Here is a 21,705-nt window from a genome sequence, read left to right as displayed (position 1 = left end):
AAATGACCAACTATTAAAACCAAAACAGAGCCAAAACATGCTATTGTTAGTCTAGCTTAGTAGTTCTTAGTAGAAGTATCCTCTAAAGGAATGAAAAACCCATGTTGCATTTAAGTGGCCCATTGTTGGAACAATATTGTAGCTTTCTAAACGTAGTTAGTAATTTGTTGAATGTATACATCTCTAACGTAAAAATGTATAATCTCAATACCAATGTAGGACAGGGCAATACTGTAAATGTAGTGCTTTTTACTGTATATTTAATCAGATTTAATTGTCAATAATTAGATTATGCATAGCCTACCTTACGAAAATTGGGATCTTTAAATGGGTGTTAAATTTACTTTTTAATTACTTCACGCTTAAAGACGTATGTGTAAATGAATTATAAAATACAGAGCTTAAAAACGATGTATTTGATTTATATGTTTTGCACATAGAAAACTGAATTACCGAAAAAAAAAAAAAATCTGATTTCCTTAATTCCTATGTCATTTTGCACATTAACTATGTAGTTGCAAATTCCTGTCTCAGTAACAGAAAACAAAGAAAAATTCAACATTCTGATGAGGACATCTTTAACTCATTTTTAAAAATATTTATATAATGGAAACGGATATTAACTTGAAAGAAACCAAAAGGTTAGGACAAGGCAAGCAGCACTCCTTTCTACTTCATTCACTACTATTTAGACTTACAACATATGGTATTTATGGGTAATAAAGGAAAACTACTGATCTAATGTTTTTTTTTAATTATTCATCTAAAAACGGGTCAGATTTGCATACTTTTAAAAATGGAAATAGAGTACTTTGAGGCAGATGTGAAAAGGAAAAGCAACAGAGGAAAAAAATCAGAAGAGAGGATTGAGTCAGAAAGATAGAGCAGTGTTGTTGACACTTTGTTGTTTAGGTGCTTGGTTAGTGAATCAGTGGGCAGGTTTATGTAGCAAGGCAGATATGCTTTTGTGTGCTACCTGAGGTGGACTGCCGGTTCCTACGGGGGGAACGGGTAAGGCGTTGGTAGGGGTCGGTGGCTCCGTATAGATCCAGTGTTGAAATACACAATATAACTGTTTTTTGTAAGTAGTCAACCACCGCAAGCCCGTTACAATTCCCAAACGCCAACCTGGATACACAAACATACAGGAAAGAAGCAAAAAAAAGTTACAAAAAACATATGCAATCTTTTGCACAAGGTTTCTCTCTTTAATATAGAAGGTGAAACACAAGCTCTTAAAAAATTGTTAAATGAACTCTGAAATTTTGATGCAATTACATACAACAAAAGCCTGTCTTTATCTTACACTGCTGATGCTGCTGTGATTTCAATATTAATGCCACGTTTCCCAGAACATCCAGAGTCAGCTGTTTCCTCCTGGCTCTTGAGGTACAGTATGATTGATCAAGAGGAACTTGATAGCCTTAAATCATCCCGTATGAAAAACCTTCAGCACTTGAAGCACAAGACATTTTTGTTTAATTTTGTGTGACACGTTTCATACTTTATTAAAGTAAAGCTTCTGTGTTTCAGAGTCTCTTTTTTTAGTTAATTGAGTGGCTTTCGTTCTGGATGTTTATGTCAGTCAATTTTTAAATAGCTGAGGAAATAGCCACTATGACTGAGTGTGGTTCAAGACTAGCTCTTCACTTTCACAATACAGTATGCTTGTTCAGGATAAGGGGCTGATGCAAATCAAGCGATCAATGGGCTTCTCTAGATAGATCAGTTTTCCCCAACTGGCATTATATAAATAAAAAAAAAAAAATGTCTGCAATGTAACATAACACCATTAAATCAAATATTATTTGATTTAAGTTTAACCTAACAGTACGATCATAACAAAAGAGATTTCATTTTAGTTTAAATATATCAGAGGGAGTGGTTGCGCTTGGGTGCCAGAGGTCCTGAGTCCAAGCCCCACTCCCACAGCCTGCACTCTGGGCCCCTTAAGCAAAGACCCTTAACCCCACACTGCTCCCTGGCGCCGCACAGTGGCAGCCCACTGCTCCCCAAGGGGATGGGTTAAAGTAGGAGGTAAATTTATCTAGTGTGAGATTAATAAAGTTCTATTATTATTAAATAGAATTTAATTTGATTGTATATATTGAAAATAAATAAGATCTGTTTGCCCTATAAAGGACCCTGAGAGGACATTATCTGTGACTTAATGCTGTACACATATATACAATAAAATCAAATAGCAACTGTTAACAGAATAATACTTAAAAAACAGCTAATAAATGTTTAAAATTAACAACAGAATCAGTTTCATTGAAATTGAACCAATAGCAGCACTACTTAATGTCCTAAGGCATTTCTTCATATATGTTAGCTGATGGAGGGATAATCATTATTTTATTCAATGTTTTATACCCTTGGCTATACAGTCTGTACAATTAATTATGTAACAGTTTTTATAAGCTACAGTTGTTGTAGTTATATATCCAGTTGACTACTTTTCCTCTGCACTGAAAGCTAAGTAATATCAACAAAATATATTTAATTCTCTCTTTTTTTTTTTTTATTTAAGAGTTTATATTCATAGAAAAGTCAATTAGAGACAACAAAATAAATCAATATCCAGTGGCCATGTTCAAATTGTGGAAAGCTTTAAATGAGAAATTTCAAAAAATGCATTGGCCTTGAACCACACTGAGCTTTTTAAACCAAGCTGTGACTTTATTGGTTTTTGAGAAGCGAGGCTCTTTTCAAAGAAAAGCTATTTAGTATTCTTAAAAGGAAAAAAGAAAGGAGGTGTGCTACTGCTGCATAAACACGTTCACATTTTCTATTCCCTACTACAGCAGTGTTTAAAAATATGTTTCTTTTCTATGATTAAAAATTGTTCAAATTATATGAAAAAGCATTTTTTTTTAAAGAGAATTTAATTAATTTGCACCATAACATGCCATTTTTTTTTTACATCTAGTCTTATATTTAGTGTTTCTTAGTGTGCTGCAAAATTAACATTGTTTCGTTATTGCTTGACATACAGTTCCTGTATGTTCAAATGTGCTTCCTGCCTCTGATTATGTATATTTAATGCCATTTGAAACCCCAAACACCTTCTAAAACCCAAATTCATAAAAACCTGTTTAGATGTAACAAAGCCAGCCCAAAGGAAACACAGAAGCTAAAAGACAGATGGGCAGAGCTATGCATATTCAACACCATGTGTGGTTTAAAAGAGAATATATTTATAAATGGTTTAGGATTTAGTCATAGTTAAACTTTCCCTGAATGGAATTAGAAATGGAATATGCAATTGTTTTATGTCAGCCCCTGAAAAGTAGACTATGTGCTGCACCTTAAGGATTTTCTCCTTTTTTCCTATAAAAAAGGAAAAATATAGATGAAGGTGGTGTTCACCTACATGACTTTAGAATTATTCTGACTGAACGTTTGCAAAATATTAACACCTTGAAAGATACAGTTCAGTTCACTGACAGTCGCTAAGGGCATACATGTGATCAATAAGCAGCTTTTACTGATTACTTTGAGCGATTATTTTTTCAGGACAAAACAACCACACATTAGTTTTTGTTAATCAGAAGAATTGGATGCAAAGGATTTGATGTATTGTGAATTTTTCTCTGATTCACAATGGGTCAAGCATGAAAGCCAAATTTAAAAGTACTGTATATATTTTCCTTAAAAGGGTCCTTTTTCCACACAGACACAGAAAAATAAGTAAATATATTTAGCTGTTGTTTTTCTGGAAAGATTTCTCTAATTTTTTCAGGTTTTGGATAGTTTAGGACACTTATCCCAGTGTAATGTGTGCAGAAACTTGTGCAATCAGAAAATGAAATTGAACTATCCTGACTGAATCTGTATTTATCTAATTAAAAAAACAAATTTAGATATATTCCTTTGATGCAGAGTTAAATAGTTTAAAGAATCATTTATTTGCTCTGAAAATGTATTTTGGTGTATTGAAAAAAAAAATCTGTTTTTGTTATGTAGTTTAAGTTTGTTAATTCAATTTCAGTTTAAACATTCAAACATGTGTATCAGATAACCAGGTTCACATACTGACTGACTGACTGATGTGGTTTGACATAATCTGTCTGAGAACTTACAAGCCATATGCAGAATTGATGTCCAGGCTGGTGATTTGCTGTGGTGGCTCACCGTCTACCCACAGCAGCTGGATGACCAAGTCTGACTGATAGCCAGGAGGGACGCGAACCATTTTTTCCTTCACTCTAAAACAGATTTAAGGGAGAGAAGCAAGTGTTTTTGCCACAGAGAACAGAAAGATTAAAAGGAATTACACACAACTCCTACTGATTATTTCTGCCTCTGAGTTGTTTTTATTTAATTTTTTTTCACTTAATGTTTCTGTATGTAAATGTCAGTATTTCCTTACTTATCAGGAATTATGTTTTGTATTCTGTTTGAACCACAAGCTTACTTGAGAGAGGGGACGCTGTCTTTAGCTCCGTCGGGTGTTCTGCTTCCAGGGCTAACAGGATGTTGGTAGTGGGTTTGGGGTGAGTGAGATGTGGGCTCTGAGAAGCAGGGATTGTTTTCATTCTCAGATGGAGTAATAATATCCTCCGGTTCACACTGCAAACGCACTTCTAAGGACTAGAAATGACAGAAATGCAGAAATATGAATGAGTCCACAGAACCATAACTATAACTACAAGTTTTATTCAATCTATTATTTTCAAAATGCAGAAATGGCTTAAAAACTGCAAACATCTGCAGGACATCAGATAGTCAGTTTGCAATCTTCCTTACCAGGTTCTTATTTTTACTCACCACTGTCTGAGTGTTGGCTTCATATTTACTGAAGCGATACAGAATAATGTGTGCCGAGATGCCGACCACACAGAAGATGCGACTATGAGGGCACCAGCTAACCATCTGGACAGCAAAAGGATCGTCCTCCCCCATCTCAGCAGCCCGACCATCACCTGGCTTTGGCTTCTCGAACACTTTGGAGGTCTTTAGCTTGTACAACATCTGTAGCGTGACTTTTAAAACAAATTAGAACACACTGGTTTTCTTTTTTCTTTGGCGAGACCTCGTTTTCATGTGCTATTTTATGTCTCTTTCTGGTAATAGCTTTGATATAACTCTAGGCAACCTGCTTAATTAGCTGTGCAGCTTTCCCTATCATGAGAGGGCTATTAATTTGCTTTGGTGTCCTCTCTTTCAAGCCTGTGGCAAAATGGAAGTGACTCATCGGGGATCTCATATTGTTTATTGGATCTTGATGTGTCACAGAAAACCTGAGATGATCTCAAATCAATATTTCAGAGTTGTTTCTAAAATGACAAGGAAATTATTAGAGAAGCGACTTACATGCAGATGCATCCCAAAACTTTATTGACCCATCAGCATGTCTAAACAACAACAAAAAAGCAAGTAAAAAAACAGTTAATTTTTTTTATCTTTTAAGCAGAGCACTACAACATAACGGAAAGCATTTACCTTTCTTTAATTAGTTATTTGTTCTTATTTTAGAAGTTGCAACTGTCTTTAAATCTGCAGTAAAGCCATTCATATTGCCTTAACTGAGAAGAACAAATTCAAATCTTAGGTTCCTCTGAAAAAACCTTCGTTATGATCTGAGATTTTTAAAATTTTCACACTGGCTCTTAAGAAAATGCTCTCCACATTGGCATCAGAGACTCAACTCAGCTATTGCACACCCTGTGTGTGAGAATAAGTTAACATGTCTGTCAGCCCCATAAAAGACACCGGTTCTCCTTAGCCTGGAATAGACTCAGGTCACACTAGTGAAATAAGTGAAACATTATTACATATACATAATAAGTTGTGTGAAGGGCAAGCGGAAATCCCTCAGATGTTCTTTTTTCTTCCATTTCTGTCAAAATGTCAGACTTACCCTGTGATGATGATTTCTGAATAAGTGTGGGAGCCTAATGTCCATGTTCCACCACCAACTGGCCACTCCTTAAGAGAGAAAACATCATTTTAAATTCTAATTACAACATATTCTCATTGTTGACCCCAGTGTTTGTAAAATCTTTTTTGAAAATCATTTCAAACTCCCATAACTTTTGACAGACATGCATGATTTCACTCCATAATCCAAAACTGGGTTTGATTTAAAACTAAACGGATCATAATGATAATGAAATGCACTAATAAGGTTTCTATGAAAATTGTTCTATGGGGTTAAATAATTTGTCTTATGTAGGAATGTAACAGATTTTCTTATAAAAGTCTGAATACACAGACAAAAAAACCGAATTGTTCCAAAGCATGTTCTCTCCATTAGGTCCGCCTTAGTCCTAATAGCTAGAGGTGGGCAGTTCCAGGAATTTGCAGCATAATTCCTATTTTGATCGATGCGATTAAGTAAGTAAGATACCATGAGTCAGTATCGCTGGTACTGATATTGATACTTTTATTTAATTAAAGTTTTATGTATCATGAATGTATTCATCTTTTGGTGTTTTTTTTTTGTGATTTTTTACTTTAATATTTTATGATAGTTGAACAACGGAAAAATAACAAATTAAGTTTAAAGCAATTTCAAGCATGTTAAAACATTTTTATCTAAAAAAAAAAAAAGACTTTGGTGAATCTGCAGCAGTAGAGCGTGCAGAAGAGACAAAAAAATTATTGGTCTTTTCACTGGACTATAGTTTAATATCATTACCAGTTTTGGTATTGTTATTATGGATTCTAGGATCGATCTACCCATCTCTACATATTGCAGCCGAACATTAAGGACATCTCTGAGAATGTTTTATCTGGATGGCAAAAAAGATAAATATTCCAGTAAGCTGAATAAAAAACAAGTGGACAAATAAATAATATTTTAATTTATCCCGCACAATAATTACAGATGCTCTTATAAATCCTCTTGTGCCTTAAAAAAATCCTGTTTATTGTTCAGTTACTGAACCATTCAATCTTTAATGTGGAAGCTGTGAGGAAAAGACATTCAAAGTGATCTGTTTAAGTATTAAAAGAGTTGCTTACTTGATTACAATGGATGAAGAAAAAGACGAGTAAGAAACTAAAAATCAAATCCCATTTGCAGTAGATGCATACCTATTGCAGGAGATGCATACCTATAGTCCAGGATGCTAGTTTTAAATAGTCACTCTTTAGCAGTTAAAAGAAAAGCTATTTTTTCTATTGAGCTTCTAGCATCTATTTGTTGTTTAACGAGTTGATATGTGAATATTTGCAGCCTTTTAGAAATGTCAGAGTTTGTAAGGATTTACGTTTTCCAGGGAATACACACAGAAATGTGTTGAGAAAAAAAACTATTTGCAAAGATCCTAAAGACAGTTTAACATTTGAATTCAATAAATAAGGTGTAAGACACCGCCGCCCCTAACATATACTGTATAATTGTTAGCCACTATATAAATAATAGCCACACATGACTGTAAGGGATTCTCCTTTGAATGCTTTTATATTGCTTAAAAAGGTCGTAAAAGCAAAAAAAAAAAAAAACAAAGAAGCGCAGAACTCTTTCTTAATTATTTGTTTTCAGTATTAAATGGACCTTTTGACTGTAGCCGGTCTTCTTGTGTTTCGCTCCTATTGAGTAGAGAATCGGGATAATGTCTGGTGGACAATCTGCAAAATAACCCGTGCAGGTTACAGGAGACTCGTGGATGTCCATGGGATATGGGTTCTCAAACACAGGATAGCTGTAAGACACAACAATTGAAAAGCATCAAACCAGGATATAAGAACAATAACACATAAAGCAGAAAGTGTTGCAAAATCAAAAGTGTATTTTTCTTTCTAAAAGCTACTTTAATTTTAAGCTGTAAAAGTACATTGTTAACAATACAAATGTATATAAAGCACTATGTACTTATAATTCTATCTAATAATAGAAATAATGTTAAAATGGCCTAACAGTATGTCAAATATTACTAAAATATTAACTTTACAATGTGTCAGCAAAAAAGGCTCGGACAGCAAAACACACCAACAGTGAAAATTTAATTTAGTTATTGAACAGCAGACATGTATTAACTCTGTGTCAGCTTCAACACAACTTACTGCTGATCAATGAGAATACAAAATACAATCTGGGTGAACTAACAGTACAGCCATCAGGAGACATTAATATCTGACTGCTGTAATTATCAAATCTAATTTTCAGAGCAAGTTGATTTGAACTGAAGTGTTGATCCACTATTCAAACATACTCTGGGGGCTAAGGTGTTTATCTCTTAATTTATTTTCATCAGCATTTTCTATCTTTATTTCACCCTTTGGAGGTTAATTAACTAAGATGGTGGAAGTTGCACCATGAAAGCAGTGATTGGATTATAACACCAGATTAGGACAAATATTAATAAAAAAAAAAATAAATAGAAATCTGCAAGACAGAGTTTCAACTGAAGTGAGAAATCTTCTAAAAAAAACAAAAAAACATTTTCATATACAAATTTATACAGATTTTCCTCTCTGAAAGTATTAATGATATGTCCTTTAATTAATTTAAAATTGAGACTCAGGTTAAATTTTACATGTAAAAATAATTTTATCTTTGGGTGAAAACTGTGACAAAAAGGGTTTCTATTGGTATCCTGAAGGTGTAGACTTGCCTTTCCTCAGTGGTAATGCATTATGATGTCGCTTGTCAAAAAGAGAAAAAGAGAAGCTCAGAGGTCTCGCTTGGTGATTTCACATCAGTCTCACCTCGCAGCAAGTGTTTGTGTGTGTGAGTGTGGGGGTGGGTGGTGTTTGGGAGGGTATGTGAAACACCTACTTGCTCTGTGTGAGATCCACCACAATCAAGTCTTTCTCCAAGAGCACCACCACAGCATAAGGCTCCTGGACTTCTGTAGGTATGAATACAAACCAGTTGGGATCATTTAGATTCCAGTTGTCTTTTTAATAGATTCTGGGATAATATTAGAGTATTTACCGGTACTACAAAAATCCTGAAAACAAAAAAGCACTTTTACACTATCAACAGTAGATTTAAGATTTTATAGAACCGTCAATGTTTTTTTTTTTTTCTAAGGCACTTTTACAAGAACTATCATGAAGAATTCTCAAAAAGGGGGACCACAGTATGATTTAAACAATAAACTTTAATAGTTGAAATGTAACATTTTTTATCCAGCTTATATTTTAATTTTTTACTTTCTTTTTTAAGCCACGGCAAAACAAAATGACAAGGTCCTAGTTTCATTGTATTGATGGTTTAACATGTCGGTGGTGGTATGGTGGTATTCAAAAACCTTGTTTTTAAACACTTCAAAAAGCATTGCTCTTGACTTTTTCACATATGTTTTATAGTCTTTGATTTATTATTACTGTTTTACTTTAAATTTGAAAGTCTAACTCTTGAAAGCCAGTTGGAAACAATAACCCAACTTTAGTAAATTTAAATTCATACAGGACTGGACCAGCACACATTTGACACAGAAGACGATAAACAAAATGAGCCAAATTGTTTGTTTTTTACCCCAGTAGTGTTATTGTTCTGCCCTTTAATTTGTTGTAAGACAGGTTTCTGCTACAGTTCATCACGGCTGGAAGTAGGTGTTAGCTTTTTTAGGTGCGTGTGTGATACAAACTACAGGCACCAGAATCACACAAGCAAACATATTTTGCCGGCAGGTTTCAACATTTTAAGTTAATTTAGGCATTCATAAACTGTTTCAGAGGAGTGATCATAGTGATCTGGATCAGCAGTGCTGTGTCCGTCTCCCTGCCAGCTCTTAGATGAGCTTCTCTGATTGGTTGATGTGGTGCGTTGAGCAGCAAAAGTTCAACTTTACCAACTCCAGCTGCTGTTTCTTTAGCGAATAATGCACCTATGATGCTCAGTTCATGAAGTGCTGCGGCTGCTCAGATCTATCAAGATGCACTGCTCTTGCTGCTCAAGATGCTGCAGGACCTTTCTCTGCACCTTGATGCCCTTCGACCACTGACTTTGAATGTAAACCAGCTGCCTCTGCTGTTTCAATCATGTGCGGTGTGAACGTAGCATTAGGGCTTAGAGCAGGTCGACGTCCCCAAGATGGCGTCCGTAATTTCTCCGCCGCAACAGCCAATGCGGGCTCTACTCTTACATGTATGTCTATGCATTTTACAGTGATGAGCGTGCACTACCTATTTACAGAGGTCTTAGTTCCAGGTTTGACTGCGACCTCAGGTCCTTTTTTGCATGTCTCTCCACCTCACTCATTCCTCCTTTCCTGTCAGCCTGCTTTATCAGAAAAAAAAACGAGCCACTAGTGCCGTAAAAACCTCAAAAAAAAAAAAAAAAAATGTCATCCACTGCCATCTGCCTTTTGTTTATGCCATTGACACCACTGTCTGTAAGTTTGAATTTAATATTCGAGAGTAAAATTTGTTTAAATCTTATTTGTGGAGAATGTTTACAGTAAATGTGAGGTTTGACTACTATATGATGCCAATGGTTTTACGTTAGTTTATTTTAATGTTAACATTGAACTCCAAGTTTCTGTTTAATGTTTTTTAATGATTCTAAACTAAAAGTAGCTATTTTATGTCTGCATTAAAGTTTTACTCCATATACGTGATTGAGTGAAATAAAGTGGCGGTAAGGAAGATACATCCTGACTCACATATTCATTTGACTGTAGTTAGGCTTACTGCTAAACTGTGTTAGACACACACAAGGACAGAAGAATATTCATACTAAAGGACAAATATATAAAATGTTAAGTAAGTAATGTATGAAGGTAATTCCAGGATTCTGTGTTATCATTCCCAAACATCTTGGGACTGTCAACACATGGTTTTAAAACCTTTGAACAGAGGTACAATAAAGATTTATGAGAATTGTAACCTATGTACATACCATTATTGTACGGCGTCTCACAGAGGACCATGAATTCTACAATAGGGTGGTCCATTTCTAAAACGGTGATGGCCTTGCCGTGCATGATGGTTAAAGCTGGTCGTCGTCCCGCCTTGTCATATGAAAGACCACCAGAGAAGATGACAAAAGGCTCACTGTTGCAAAAGAAGAATTTAAATTTTCTTAACAACAGTTTGCTTTGCTTAGCTTGTGTCAGCACTTATAAAAAAAGACAATCCAAAAAAACATTGTATGAAATTTTGCAAAAATGGAAATTCGAGAGAACAAACCTGCTCCTTGAGGTCTTGTACTCCACTTTCAATATTGGTTTGCATGACTCCTTTCTCCCATCCTTCTGTATCTTTCCTGTATGATTGCAATAAGAAAAATAATGGGATGAAATATTTACTTCAGTTTAACTGAAAATAAGCATTTCTTTTAAGGATCTCGGTTATCAATTTCTTAGAAGCATTACTTCCTCTGCAAACTGTAAATACATTCCAGATTAGACTAAATGCATACGTTGCCTTTTGTTAATTAGAAGATATTTTTTCTTTCTTGATCATTTTAAGTAATTTTGTTTATTTTTTATTTGTATGTATTTATTAACTCTTTCACATTCACAACCCTCTCCTCTGCTGCTTTAAGGATCATGCAAGCTGACAACCAGGTTGTGTCAATAAAATTATGAAAAGTTTTAACACTTATGTCTCCATTTCTTTTTCTGTTTATTTGGAGGGATGGCAGATCATTATCACAGTCACTGCTATAAAGTTATTTTCCTTCTAGCTAATCTAACAATATGATCCAGCAGTTTATTCCAAAAGAAGTAATCTATGTTTGAAAGAAGAGAAGCATTTGGTTTTTATTTCAGGGAGACAGAATTTTGAACAAAAGTCAACTTAGAAAAGTAAAATGAAAGTAAAAGACCCCCCGTAGCGTGGGCCAGTTGAATACAGTAATGTGGATAAAAAGGCAATTTAAAAAATGAATAAGAGCTTAATTAAATAGATAATCATATTCATACTAATTTATTACAATTTTCCTTGATGATAATATAGACATAATTCAAACAATCTGAAATGCTTAAAAAAACATTTTTCAGTCTAGTCAGAGTTTGTTTCTCAATATCAGATTTAAAATATATGTATTTTAGTAAATAGGAGATATATATCATTTGGCGTCTTTTGTTCTGAAAATTAAAAAGCAAATAACATATTTAAAAGCTAATTTCACAAATGCCTAAGTATGGATTGTAACTTCTGTGATTTTCCTTACTAATTTAGCTATTTATACCCTAAATGCTGATAACAGTACTAAATACAGCTCAGTATGCTAATTAATCCAGTACATTATAGCAATTATAGTGTTTTACTGCTATTATTAAGGTAAAATATTAATAAATGTTAAAAGCCTAAAATAAAAAATACTTTTTGCACTTAATTATTTTGATTTATCCGTTTCTTTATTTGTTAGGATAGTCAAGGTGAATTATAACCAGAAAGATATCTAAGAAATTATCTTGTCAAACATGTCTTACATTAGAATTATATCTTTTGAAGTATGTATTGGAAAAATGAAGTTTGTGATTTAAATTGTTTAATGGAAAACAATAAACAATATTAACCAAAGTTAACCAATCCAGTGACAGGCAAAAAGTTCTAGGCCCCATGTTGCATTGCTTTCTTTGGGGCTTTCCCTGTAATCACTTGGACCAAGTTGTCTTACTGTCTTTTAGTCTTTATCATTTGCATTCCCTAACCATTGCAGAAAAAGTTCTTAGAGAATATTAGAGACTGCTACATAGCATCACAACATAGAAATGAAGCCTACAGCACAACTTCCCTGCACTGTACCTCCACCTGCTATTGTACTTGTTTTTTCTTTTCCACCCCTTCAAACTCAGATTCATGAGTTATAGAGTTGTGTTGCCATCCAAAATGAACAGAAGAACATTGCAAATTCCCTACATCCTGAGTGCTTCTGGTAGCCTACTGTATACCTCAGGGTTCGTGGGAGTTGTTGAGATGCACAGGCCCTCCATCATCATCATCCTGGTTCAAAAATGTTTTAGACTCCAGATCTAACTGAATGTTCTCTACAGAAAACCCTTTATCTAAACTGACAGGTACATTTCGTGCCTGTGCACTTATATCTACTTACATCTGTCTAGAAATCAGACAGACTCTACAAAACTGCTAGTGGATGAAATCCTTTCTGCATGTGTTTAGTTTTCCTTTACTTCGATTTTAGTTATGTATCCGGCCAAACAGATTATAGATAATCAGTAATGAAGAGAAAAAAAACAAAACAAGATAGAATAAGAAGTCCCTTAACTTAAGAAAATCATATTGCCATTTAGTTTCTCTTATGCATCAATGTTCTGTAATTTTATAGTTCAAAGTGAGAAAACAGCATTCTGTCAAGATGCCATGCCAGTAAACTAACAGAAGTAGGAATGGAAATTTAAAGCACACTTTGAATTCTTCCAAGCACAATATTAAATTCATTCAGCTGAGCCACTGCTTAAAATTTCACAGTGATTAGAATTTTCACTATTTTTCTTTCTTTGAGCATGTAAAAATATTTCAAGGTGACTGAGAGTGTGCTTTGACCAAATTTTATTCTTTCAAGGACAGGCTTAAAGACGGAGTTAAGAGAATTCTAAAAACGGTAAAAATGTCATAAAGGTATGTAAGTCACCCAACCTTTTATGTATGCACTGTGGCACTGGAATTTAGGTTTCAATTCTTCTGTGTTTCAGGATTTTTTTGGTGTGAATAAAATTGTGATCTTATGTCATCACGCAGCTGCCTTCAGCATAGGCCCGCCCACTGCTGGCCCAGTAGTATCAAACAAAACTGCGAGGCTGCATCTGCATTATTGCAGACTCAGTGACTTTGCGCTATATTTACCACTTTTTCGAGCCATTAAACTGTTCTCTTCAAAAAAGTGACTAGTGAAAAATCTAACTACTTTTTCCTGTCATGTTGGAGACTCTGGTGACAACACATGATAGCACAGATCACTTTGAGTTTAAGGCCATTAGGAAAAAGTTTATAACCCCCCCGCCATCCAAAACACTAACAGGGACTCAGATGCAACAGTTTTAGATCAGAGAGCAGAGCAACTGTCCTGGGCTTCCCTATTGAACATAAGTCGCATATGCATTAAGCTTGCACTGATCCTACCTAAATAATAATAATTTAGAAAAAAAATTAGAATGTAAATATACAAGTTAGCTTTTAGTAAAAAAAAAAAAAATTGTTGCTGTGAAGCAGAATAGCATGTGGGCGTGGCTTCATCGGCCCTAGCAGACACTCTCCATCGTGTCAAGAGAGAGAAAACTGACATATTTCTAATTAGTTTTACAATATTATTTATGCTTAGGTGAGTTCCTAATAATTCAGACTGGTGTTTAATAAAACACATTTCTGTGAAGTGACAAACTGAGAACGCACATTTATTAATACTTTAAACAGTCTTTAAAGACACAAATACAAGTCCCTACTTATGACCTGACATTTGAATTTGCAACATGGCATTGTTTTAATGTTTATCATATTATGAAACACCACAAAAAAACAAATTCTTAAACCAGTACCATTCTAACTAACAGACCCTTAGGTGAACCTATCTATTGGTATCTATCTAAATTGTTTTAGGAATGCTTGCCTGTTGACAAACACCATAAATATTTTGGAACTAGCGGTGTCAGCTTCATGTAGTGCAATGCATAATTTTATTTTAGAAAGAACTATTAAGGTTTACAAATTTTATCCATGCGTCCTGGAAAAAAAGCATCCCCTCAGTCTGGTGCTGCCACCACCGTGCTTTAGATTATGCAAAATGTGCTTAAGGTGATATCTGCTGTTGCTTTTCTGCTTTACTCAAAGGAAAGAGCTCAATCCTCTTCTATTTTGTGTCCTTTTGAGCACCTTCCCTCACAGGCTTGGTGTGCCCCCATGACTTCTACCAAACTGCCAACAAGACTTTTTATTTATTTATTTTTTTGTATCCTTTCGTATTAGTAAGATTTGTTGAGTACAGTAAACGACTAATAGTTGCTCTGTCAACAGATTCCCCTTGCTGAACTGTGGATCTTTGCAGTTTCTCCAGAGACACCATAGGCCTCCTGGCTTCTCCACTGATTAATGCTCTTCTTCTATGGTCTATATCTTTACAAGGATAGTCAGGTTTTAGTAGATTTCCTGTTCTCTTCTGAAGTGTTAAGGCCTTCACAGATGTCTTAAACAACTATTCAACTTCATAAAGTTATTTCCAAAGTCCTGGAACTGCCACAGAAAAAGGTCTGTCACCTCCAAGCTTTCATTGTATCCTTGGCATATCCAGCAAAGGCTGATACACTGACTGGAGTGAACAGGAAGGGCAATGTAATTCAAGAAACTCAAAGTGGTATTACGGGGCCTTTTAAAGATTTAGAAACAAATAAAGAATGTTAAAGTTAAGCCTGAAATAAACAGGCGGCCAGTAAAACGAGGCTAAAACATGACTTCCCATGCTTCCCCTTTCTTGTGAGAACCATCCAGGCTTTTACTTTGTCAAGGCACTCAAATATTGACTGCAAAAAAAAAAAATGGTTTCTTCTTGTCTCAAGGGAACATATACCTGGCACTGGTCAGCATGAAAATGAAAAGCACATTTATAACTCAAGAAAACAAGATATAATAAGGAAGGGCTAAGAAATGAGCCTTGCAGGATCCCAGGGGAAAAGAGAACAGAGAAAGATCCAAAATGGCTCTGGTTTTTCTATGAGTTAGGGTAGTCTCTTGTAAGCCTTTGAGGTACTCTAATTAGGTGATTTAAATAGCTGCAATTCGTATTTTTAAATACAGTTGTTAGATGCAACTTAACCAAGACCACATAATTTACGGTATCCATGGCTTAAAACCAAACAGAGAAAAACCCCTGAAGGATGTTTTTTTTTTTTTTTAGTACCCCAATAATTTCCAACAATCCAGTTTACGAAAGGGACATTATTTAAAAACAAAAACAAAGCATGCATGCAGAAGAATTTTCTCTGACATTACCAGCAAAAGCAATAATGTTCGTGCCTTATTTGCCATGTTCCTGCAGGCCCTAAAAACAGAAGTTTTCAAACTGCTGTTGGAAAAAGAGCATTTAGGACAAGCTGCTACGGCAGAACTGCAAACCTATTTCAAATCCTTTATCAGTAAGAATTTTGAAAAAAATATTAAAAACACCTTCCTGACAATTACCAGCCATTTAACATATTTAAAGATGTTGTAAAAACGAGGTCATGTGTTTGTCTTTTGTAATATTAATACCTTGTAGGGTTTCTTTATAGATCTGCCAAATAAGTCCATCAGACAGCTACAGCTACAAAATGCTGCTGCTCACATCCTTACTAAAACTAAGGAGGTGGAGCACATCACCACAGTTTTTAAGTTGTTAAACTGGTTCCCAGTATATCAAGAGAATAAACTATTAAATAGTTTATAATAGTTTGTTATAAATCATTGAATGGCTTAGCTCCAAAATAAATTAACAGGCTGTTTCAATTAAACAGACATCTCGGGTCTTCTGACGTATGTATACCGAAAACCATAACCAAACATGGGAAAGTAACTTTTAGAAGTGATGCTCCACCAATCTGAAACAAACTCCCATGAAACTGTAAAATTGTTGCAATCCAAGTAGCTACATGGAAACCTGCCAAGTTGCATGTTGCTCTGAAGTTTAAGTAAGTGTATCTCACCATGAGGAAAGGTGACTTGGAATGGCTTGGTGGTGTTTCTGAGGTTCCATAGTGTTAGGCTCCCATCAGAGTGACTGCACATAAACTGTTTCCCTTCATGGTGCCAACTGACTGAATGGATAGCCTGTGGTAATAAGACAAAGATAAAGATATAACTTTTATAACGTTTAAACATTTGCTTTTCACACATTCTTATAGACTGAGGTGGTGTGAGACTTTAATGCAATTTCAAAAATGACGTACAACGAGTGATATCAGAAGTGATATCAGAAGTGATATCAGAAGTGATATCAGAAGTGCTGCGTAAGTGCACAACGACTACCTTTAGATAGTCATAAGTAAAGTCTCTAATGTAAACATGCTAGTCAAAATATTTTGATTGGATTTGGTAGGATCAGAATAAAATCTTAAATCAACTCAAATGATTGGTTTAGGCTGATTGGCAATTTGATTAGCTTGCATGTAAATGCTTGTCAGGATCAAGTTATTCTGAATGAAGCAAGCTGACCCTGGTGCACATATTCACCGCCACATGAATGTGATATTGATCAGCTTCAAGTGGTTTTTTGTTCGTCAGAGAACTATTATCATAATGTTTACAGGACACATTTTTAGTCCCATAACTCATTCTATTCTAATAACTTCTTTCCATATAAATTGTATATGAACATCTGTACAATTATCTTTTGTTTTTAAGTCTGATTACATTATCATCTTATGGTGAAATTGTGTGTATGTATAAATAACTAATGTGACAAGTTTGAAAAAAATGAACAGGAAAAAAATTAAGGATTATTTTGAGGAGCACAAATAATTTGCATACAGTATTTATATCCTATCAACTTACAAATATCTCATCTAGAAAATTCATTCTAAAACAAAATGAAAAAAGAAACTAGCTTCTTTAAGTAGTAACTGGTTTTAAATTGTTTAGTAGAAAATTTAGCAGACTCTTCACACCACATCTGTTGACCTTTAAATCATTGGTATAATATTATTCTTCAAGTAACATTCTAGCCTTGCTAAAATGTTGGCCCACCAACTAACTCTTTAAAAAAAACAGTAATAAGATGGTAACTGCATCATAAAAACTGTCTCTTGAGAAATCAACATTCACGTGACCACAGTTTCTGTTACTATGTTATAGCAAGTACCTCATCATAGTAAATTCTGAAGTCAGCCTTCTTGGCCCGGAGGTCCCACTGCACAATGGTTCCACCTTCAAATCCTATAAGTAACTGAAGAGAGGGATGACAAGAAAGCGAAAACAAAGTCATAAAATGTTTAAAGGCATATTTTATCAGATTTTTTTTTTTATAGAAAACCTATAATTATTTATAGAACATACAAAACATCTGATAAATAATTTATGTCACACCCAGGCAGCAGCTGTGAAGCAACTTATTATCCTAAATAGAAATCAGATTAATTACAGAAATTTGACCCATGAATCGATTTTTCAAAGTGAAGATGTTCAGTCTTTTCTAACTAATCAAGCCCTACAATATTTTCAATTCTAGACATATTTAGCTGAGGATTAACAAAAGAAAAATACTACATGCTTTTGTTTTAAAGGTATAGAAGAAGGTTTTTTTTCAGGTTCAGGGGGACTGTCTTATCTATTGATTGTCCCATGTGCAAATGTTTGCAACTTCCAGCATTTATGTATCCGTTGAGCTTTCATTTCTGTCAATCAGTGTGGCTCCCCCACTCTCACTATATATGAAAATGGCTGAGAAGCTACCTGTCTTACAAGTTTATAAGAAGAAAAAGACCTCAGATAAAATAAAAAAATACCCCTGTGTATTTGGGAGTTTCTTTCATGTGATAGTGGAAGAGCTTGTAGGATGGACTAGCTCATGCTCAGTTACTCAAGAAGTCACTTGGGTATTTCTTACCTACATTCCCAGGAAAAAATGTCCATTCTACTACAGTAACTGTAGATTGACTACAGTAAAGGGTTTGACCATCATCTACTTATTGTTCACATGTTCTACATAAGCATCACAAATTTTCCTGATTCTTTTGACAAAGTAGTTAAAAGAAAAAACAAAAAAACATAACGCTAACAACCATGAATTCATGTTGTTCTGATCTTTTCAACTGCCCAAAAAGTCTAATTTAATAAATTTCCATATGTGGTGCTAAATCAGATACGTTGAGTTTTCAAATCCTCTGACATCAAAATGTTCATTCTGCACTTTATATATTTTTTCACATTTTTTGTATGATTTCGATATTTTACCTGATAGCATTCACTAATTGCTTTTTCAAATAGCTTTTCTTAATAATTTTGCTGCCTCATCTTAACTTCCTTCTTTGTTAATGATGGGGTCATGAGATTGTAAGATCCTATTGCTGAGAAGTTTAACAACACACACTGCGGCATCCATTATTCTAGGCTATGTTTATTACTTTTAGTGTTAATCACTTTAATCATTCCAGCCACGCATAATGAATAATTTTTGCTTCATCCAGCTAGAATATTATTGAGAAAAAATATTGAAAAACATAGTGTCTTTTGGCGCTAACTTTCTGCGTTTTTGATTCCTTTTTTTTTTTACTTTCTTTTTTATAAACCTCCCAAATATATTCATATGTACTGACAGGAACAAAACCCTACAGAGGTTATACAAAACAGGAAAAGATAAGGGCTGATTGATGCAATCCGATCATAGATGACAAGAGAGAGAGAGATCAGTGGAGCTGGGAGGAGCACAGCCAGTCTGAGGAAATGGATTTCCTGCTGAGCAGAGAACCTGTGGTAAATTTCAAACATTGAAATGGGTATGTGAAGCTGAGAATAAAAGCTTCCCTTTAGAAAACCCATCAACCCTAAAGTTTTTAATTAAAACATCACTGAAGAGGAAAAAAACAACAAAAAATACTGCTAATATGCAGATAGAAGATCAATACTGCACAGTATGTTCTCAAAATAACAGTGTGTAATATTTGATGGCAGACCTATTCCATTAAGATGAGCAGCTGCTTTTATATGGCTTTGACATTGAGGTTTGAGTCAGACTGCTTGACAAAGCTTGGACTGCCTGAAAATAAAAAAAAAACATGGCACAACAGACAGGGGAGCAGTCTAAGTAGCCTGCAGACAGAGCTCATAGATATCTGGCAAAAGTCTGTATTCTAGAAAAGAGTCACATATACAAACCCAGTGCAGATTTCCAAGAGCAAACCAAGAATTAATTAAATAATAAGTTATGGCTAGGTGAAGTTAAAAAAGGAATTATGATTAAAACCACACAAGTCTTAAAACGTTTTGTAAATGATCTTGCAAACAACCCTGCCATGCTGTGAATACTCAACCATTGCCAGGACAAACAGATGACAGCTGTGGAACAATTGACTAACAAGTAAAACGTGTTAGTGAAAGCAAATAGAGCAAAGCTATGTAAACAAAATGCACAGGAAAAATCCTATGTTTACAGTAGGTGTAAGTGGGACTTAAAACACAATAAGAACATTTAAAAAGCAAAACAGAAACTCAAACCCACCACAGACAAACTATAAGGAGAACACCACAGCAAGAACTTTGCAATAACATTTTTTTTCCCCTGCTTAAGCCGAGATTTAATTAGCTGAAAACCCATTATAGAAAAAGCATTAGAATCAAATGAGTATGCAAGAAAGGAATTTGCTCTCCACTAAGCATTTTTTTTGTATTAATTTTCTATTTTTAATTTAACTCTATCTATAAGCAAGAATACATATGTGTGTTTAGAGGTATAGGAGTATAGGAGCATCCCAAGGTTTTCTTTTAAAGATTAGTTTCAAAACATTCCCAATTTTCCATCTTAATATTTCTATAGTTTAAGGTGCTTTAATAAGGTGCGAGTCAGCTGGCTGAATGCAAGCTTCTGGAGTTTTCAGTTGTATTTACTTGTACAGGGGTTTCATCGTGTGACTTGCATAGATATTAAACAGTCCCTTATAATGATGGTTCTGATTAAATCACAACCATTAAAAAAAAACGTACATACTATCTGTATTATTACATCCTTCTTCAAAATTCCCATTGAATACGAAAAAAATAAATAATAATAATTAAAAAAAGCCTACCATCTAGAGACATGTGTGTTAAGATGCTGACTTCCAATAGATTACCAGAGCATACACCCTGACTAATGACTCATAAGATGGGCTTCTGGAAACACCTAGCATTTCACTATAAAGAACAAAATTACTGCTACAATGTGTGACTGTGTTCATGGGTATTCAGGTGTGTATGACAGGGAGTGGTCTGTTTTCCTCACCAAACTCTGTCTGGATTCTAAAATCTGACAGATCTGTGTAAACATGGATTTAAAAAAAGATTAATAGCTGCACAGCATTTTTCCCTTTCCGAGACTTGCTTTCCTCTTCTGCTGTTCAGCTTACTGTAACTTTAAAAAGCCATTTCTTTTTCATATAAATAAGTATTCAATATAACTGTGCATTTTTTCCACCTCCTGCTGTTTTTATTCTATTCTATTCTATTCTAGCCCTACTGCACCTTGTTCACATAGCATTAACAGAAAAATTTAAACATCTGCATATCATCATTATTTATAGTAGACTCAATAATATGCCACTAAAACAATGCAAGAGCTGGTTTTTCTAAAATTATACTAATACTATACATGTGATTTAGTTCATATGTGTAGTGCATAAACATAATGAGAGTAAGGGAATGCAAGTGAATGAGTAATAATGGTGAATCTGCCCATTTAGAATAATAATTGGCTGATTTATGAACTAGTCCAGTTATTCAAAAAATAGGTTTCATCGTTTAAGAACAATTAGCAGAATGTTATTCTACCTCAGCCAGAAGTATGGGAATAAATGAGTGTCTTAAAATGAGTGTCCATAGTAACGGAGGGTAATTTCAAAATTTACATATTTATCTTTTTTTGTAGAAGTACACTGCAGTGGAAAAATGAGGCAGGTGAAGTATTCTTTTAGCATACCAATTGTTCATGTGGGCGAATACTGCCTTGTGCAGTCCAGAAAGTAGAAAAGAATAGGGAGCCATGAAGAGATGAAAACGACTTTAAAAAAATCAACATATAAGGCTAATTCTTTATACAAATATCATATAAGCTATAGACCAGTGCTCTAAGAATAGTAACCTTACTTGACATTGCTATTTGGTGTTGCATAGAAAAAAAAA

The 21,705-nt window shown here is 34.5% G+C and overlaps 1 protein-coding gene across 1 annotated transcript in view; it reads right to left on the bottom strand.

Annotated features, from left to right (window-relative positions):
- Window positions 1–941: 941 nt before the first annotated feature.
- LOC107104537 (syntaxin-binding protein 5-like) overlaps window positions 942–21,705 on the bottom strand; it is a gene marked incomplete at its 5' end in the record, with an annotated part of 87,114 nt that continues 66,350 nt past the window's right edge. Inside the window, 12 exons of the mRNA XM_015404549.1 lie at window positions 942–1,128; window positions 4,086–4,211; window positions 4,421–4,596; window positions 4,774–4,988; window positions 5,320–5,360; window positions 5,867–5,934; window positions 7,508–7,655; window positions 8,732–8,804; window positions 10,802–10,956; window positions 11,092–11,167; window positions 16,542–16,665; window positions 17,696–17,779. Coding sequence (XP_015260035.1) covers window positions 942–1,128; window positions 4,086–4,211; window positions 4,421–4,596; window positions 4,774–4,988; window positions 5,320–5,360; window positions 5,867–5,934; window positions 7,508–7,655; window positions 8,732–8,804; window positions 10,802–10,956; window positions 11,092–11,167; window positions 16,542–16,665; window positions 17,696–17,779 — 1,473 coding nt within the window. The remainder of the gene's footprint in view (window positions 1,129–4,085; window positions 4,212–4,420; window positions 4,597–4,773; window positions 4,989–5,319; window positions 5,361–5,866; window positions 5,935–7,507; window positions 7,656–8,731; window positions 8,805–10,801; window positions 10,957–11,091; window positions 11,168–16,541; window positions 16,666–17,695; window positions 17,780–21,705) is intronic.

The sequence above is a fragment of the Cyprinodon variegatus genome, unplaced genomic scaffold (genome assembly GCF_000732505.1).
Source record: "Cyprinodon variegatus isolate N-32 unplaced genomic scaffold, C_variegatus-1.0 Scaffold1783, whole genome shotgun sequence".
Classification (NCBI taxonomy): Eukaryota; Metazoa; Chordata; class Actinopteri; order Cyprinodontiformes; family Cyprinodontidae; genus Cyprinodon; species Cyprinodon variegatus.
The sequence above is the reverse complement of the archived record's forward strand: the minus strand, read 5'-3'. Positions and strand labels throughout refer to the sequence as shown.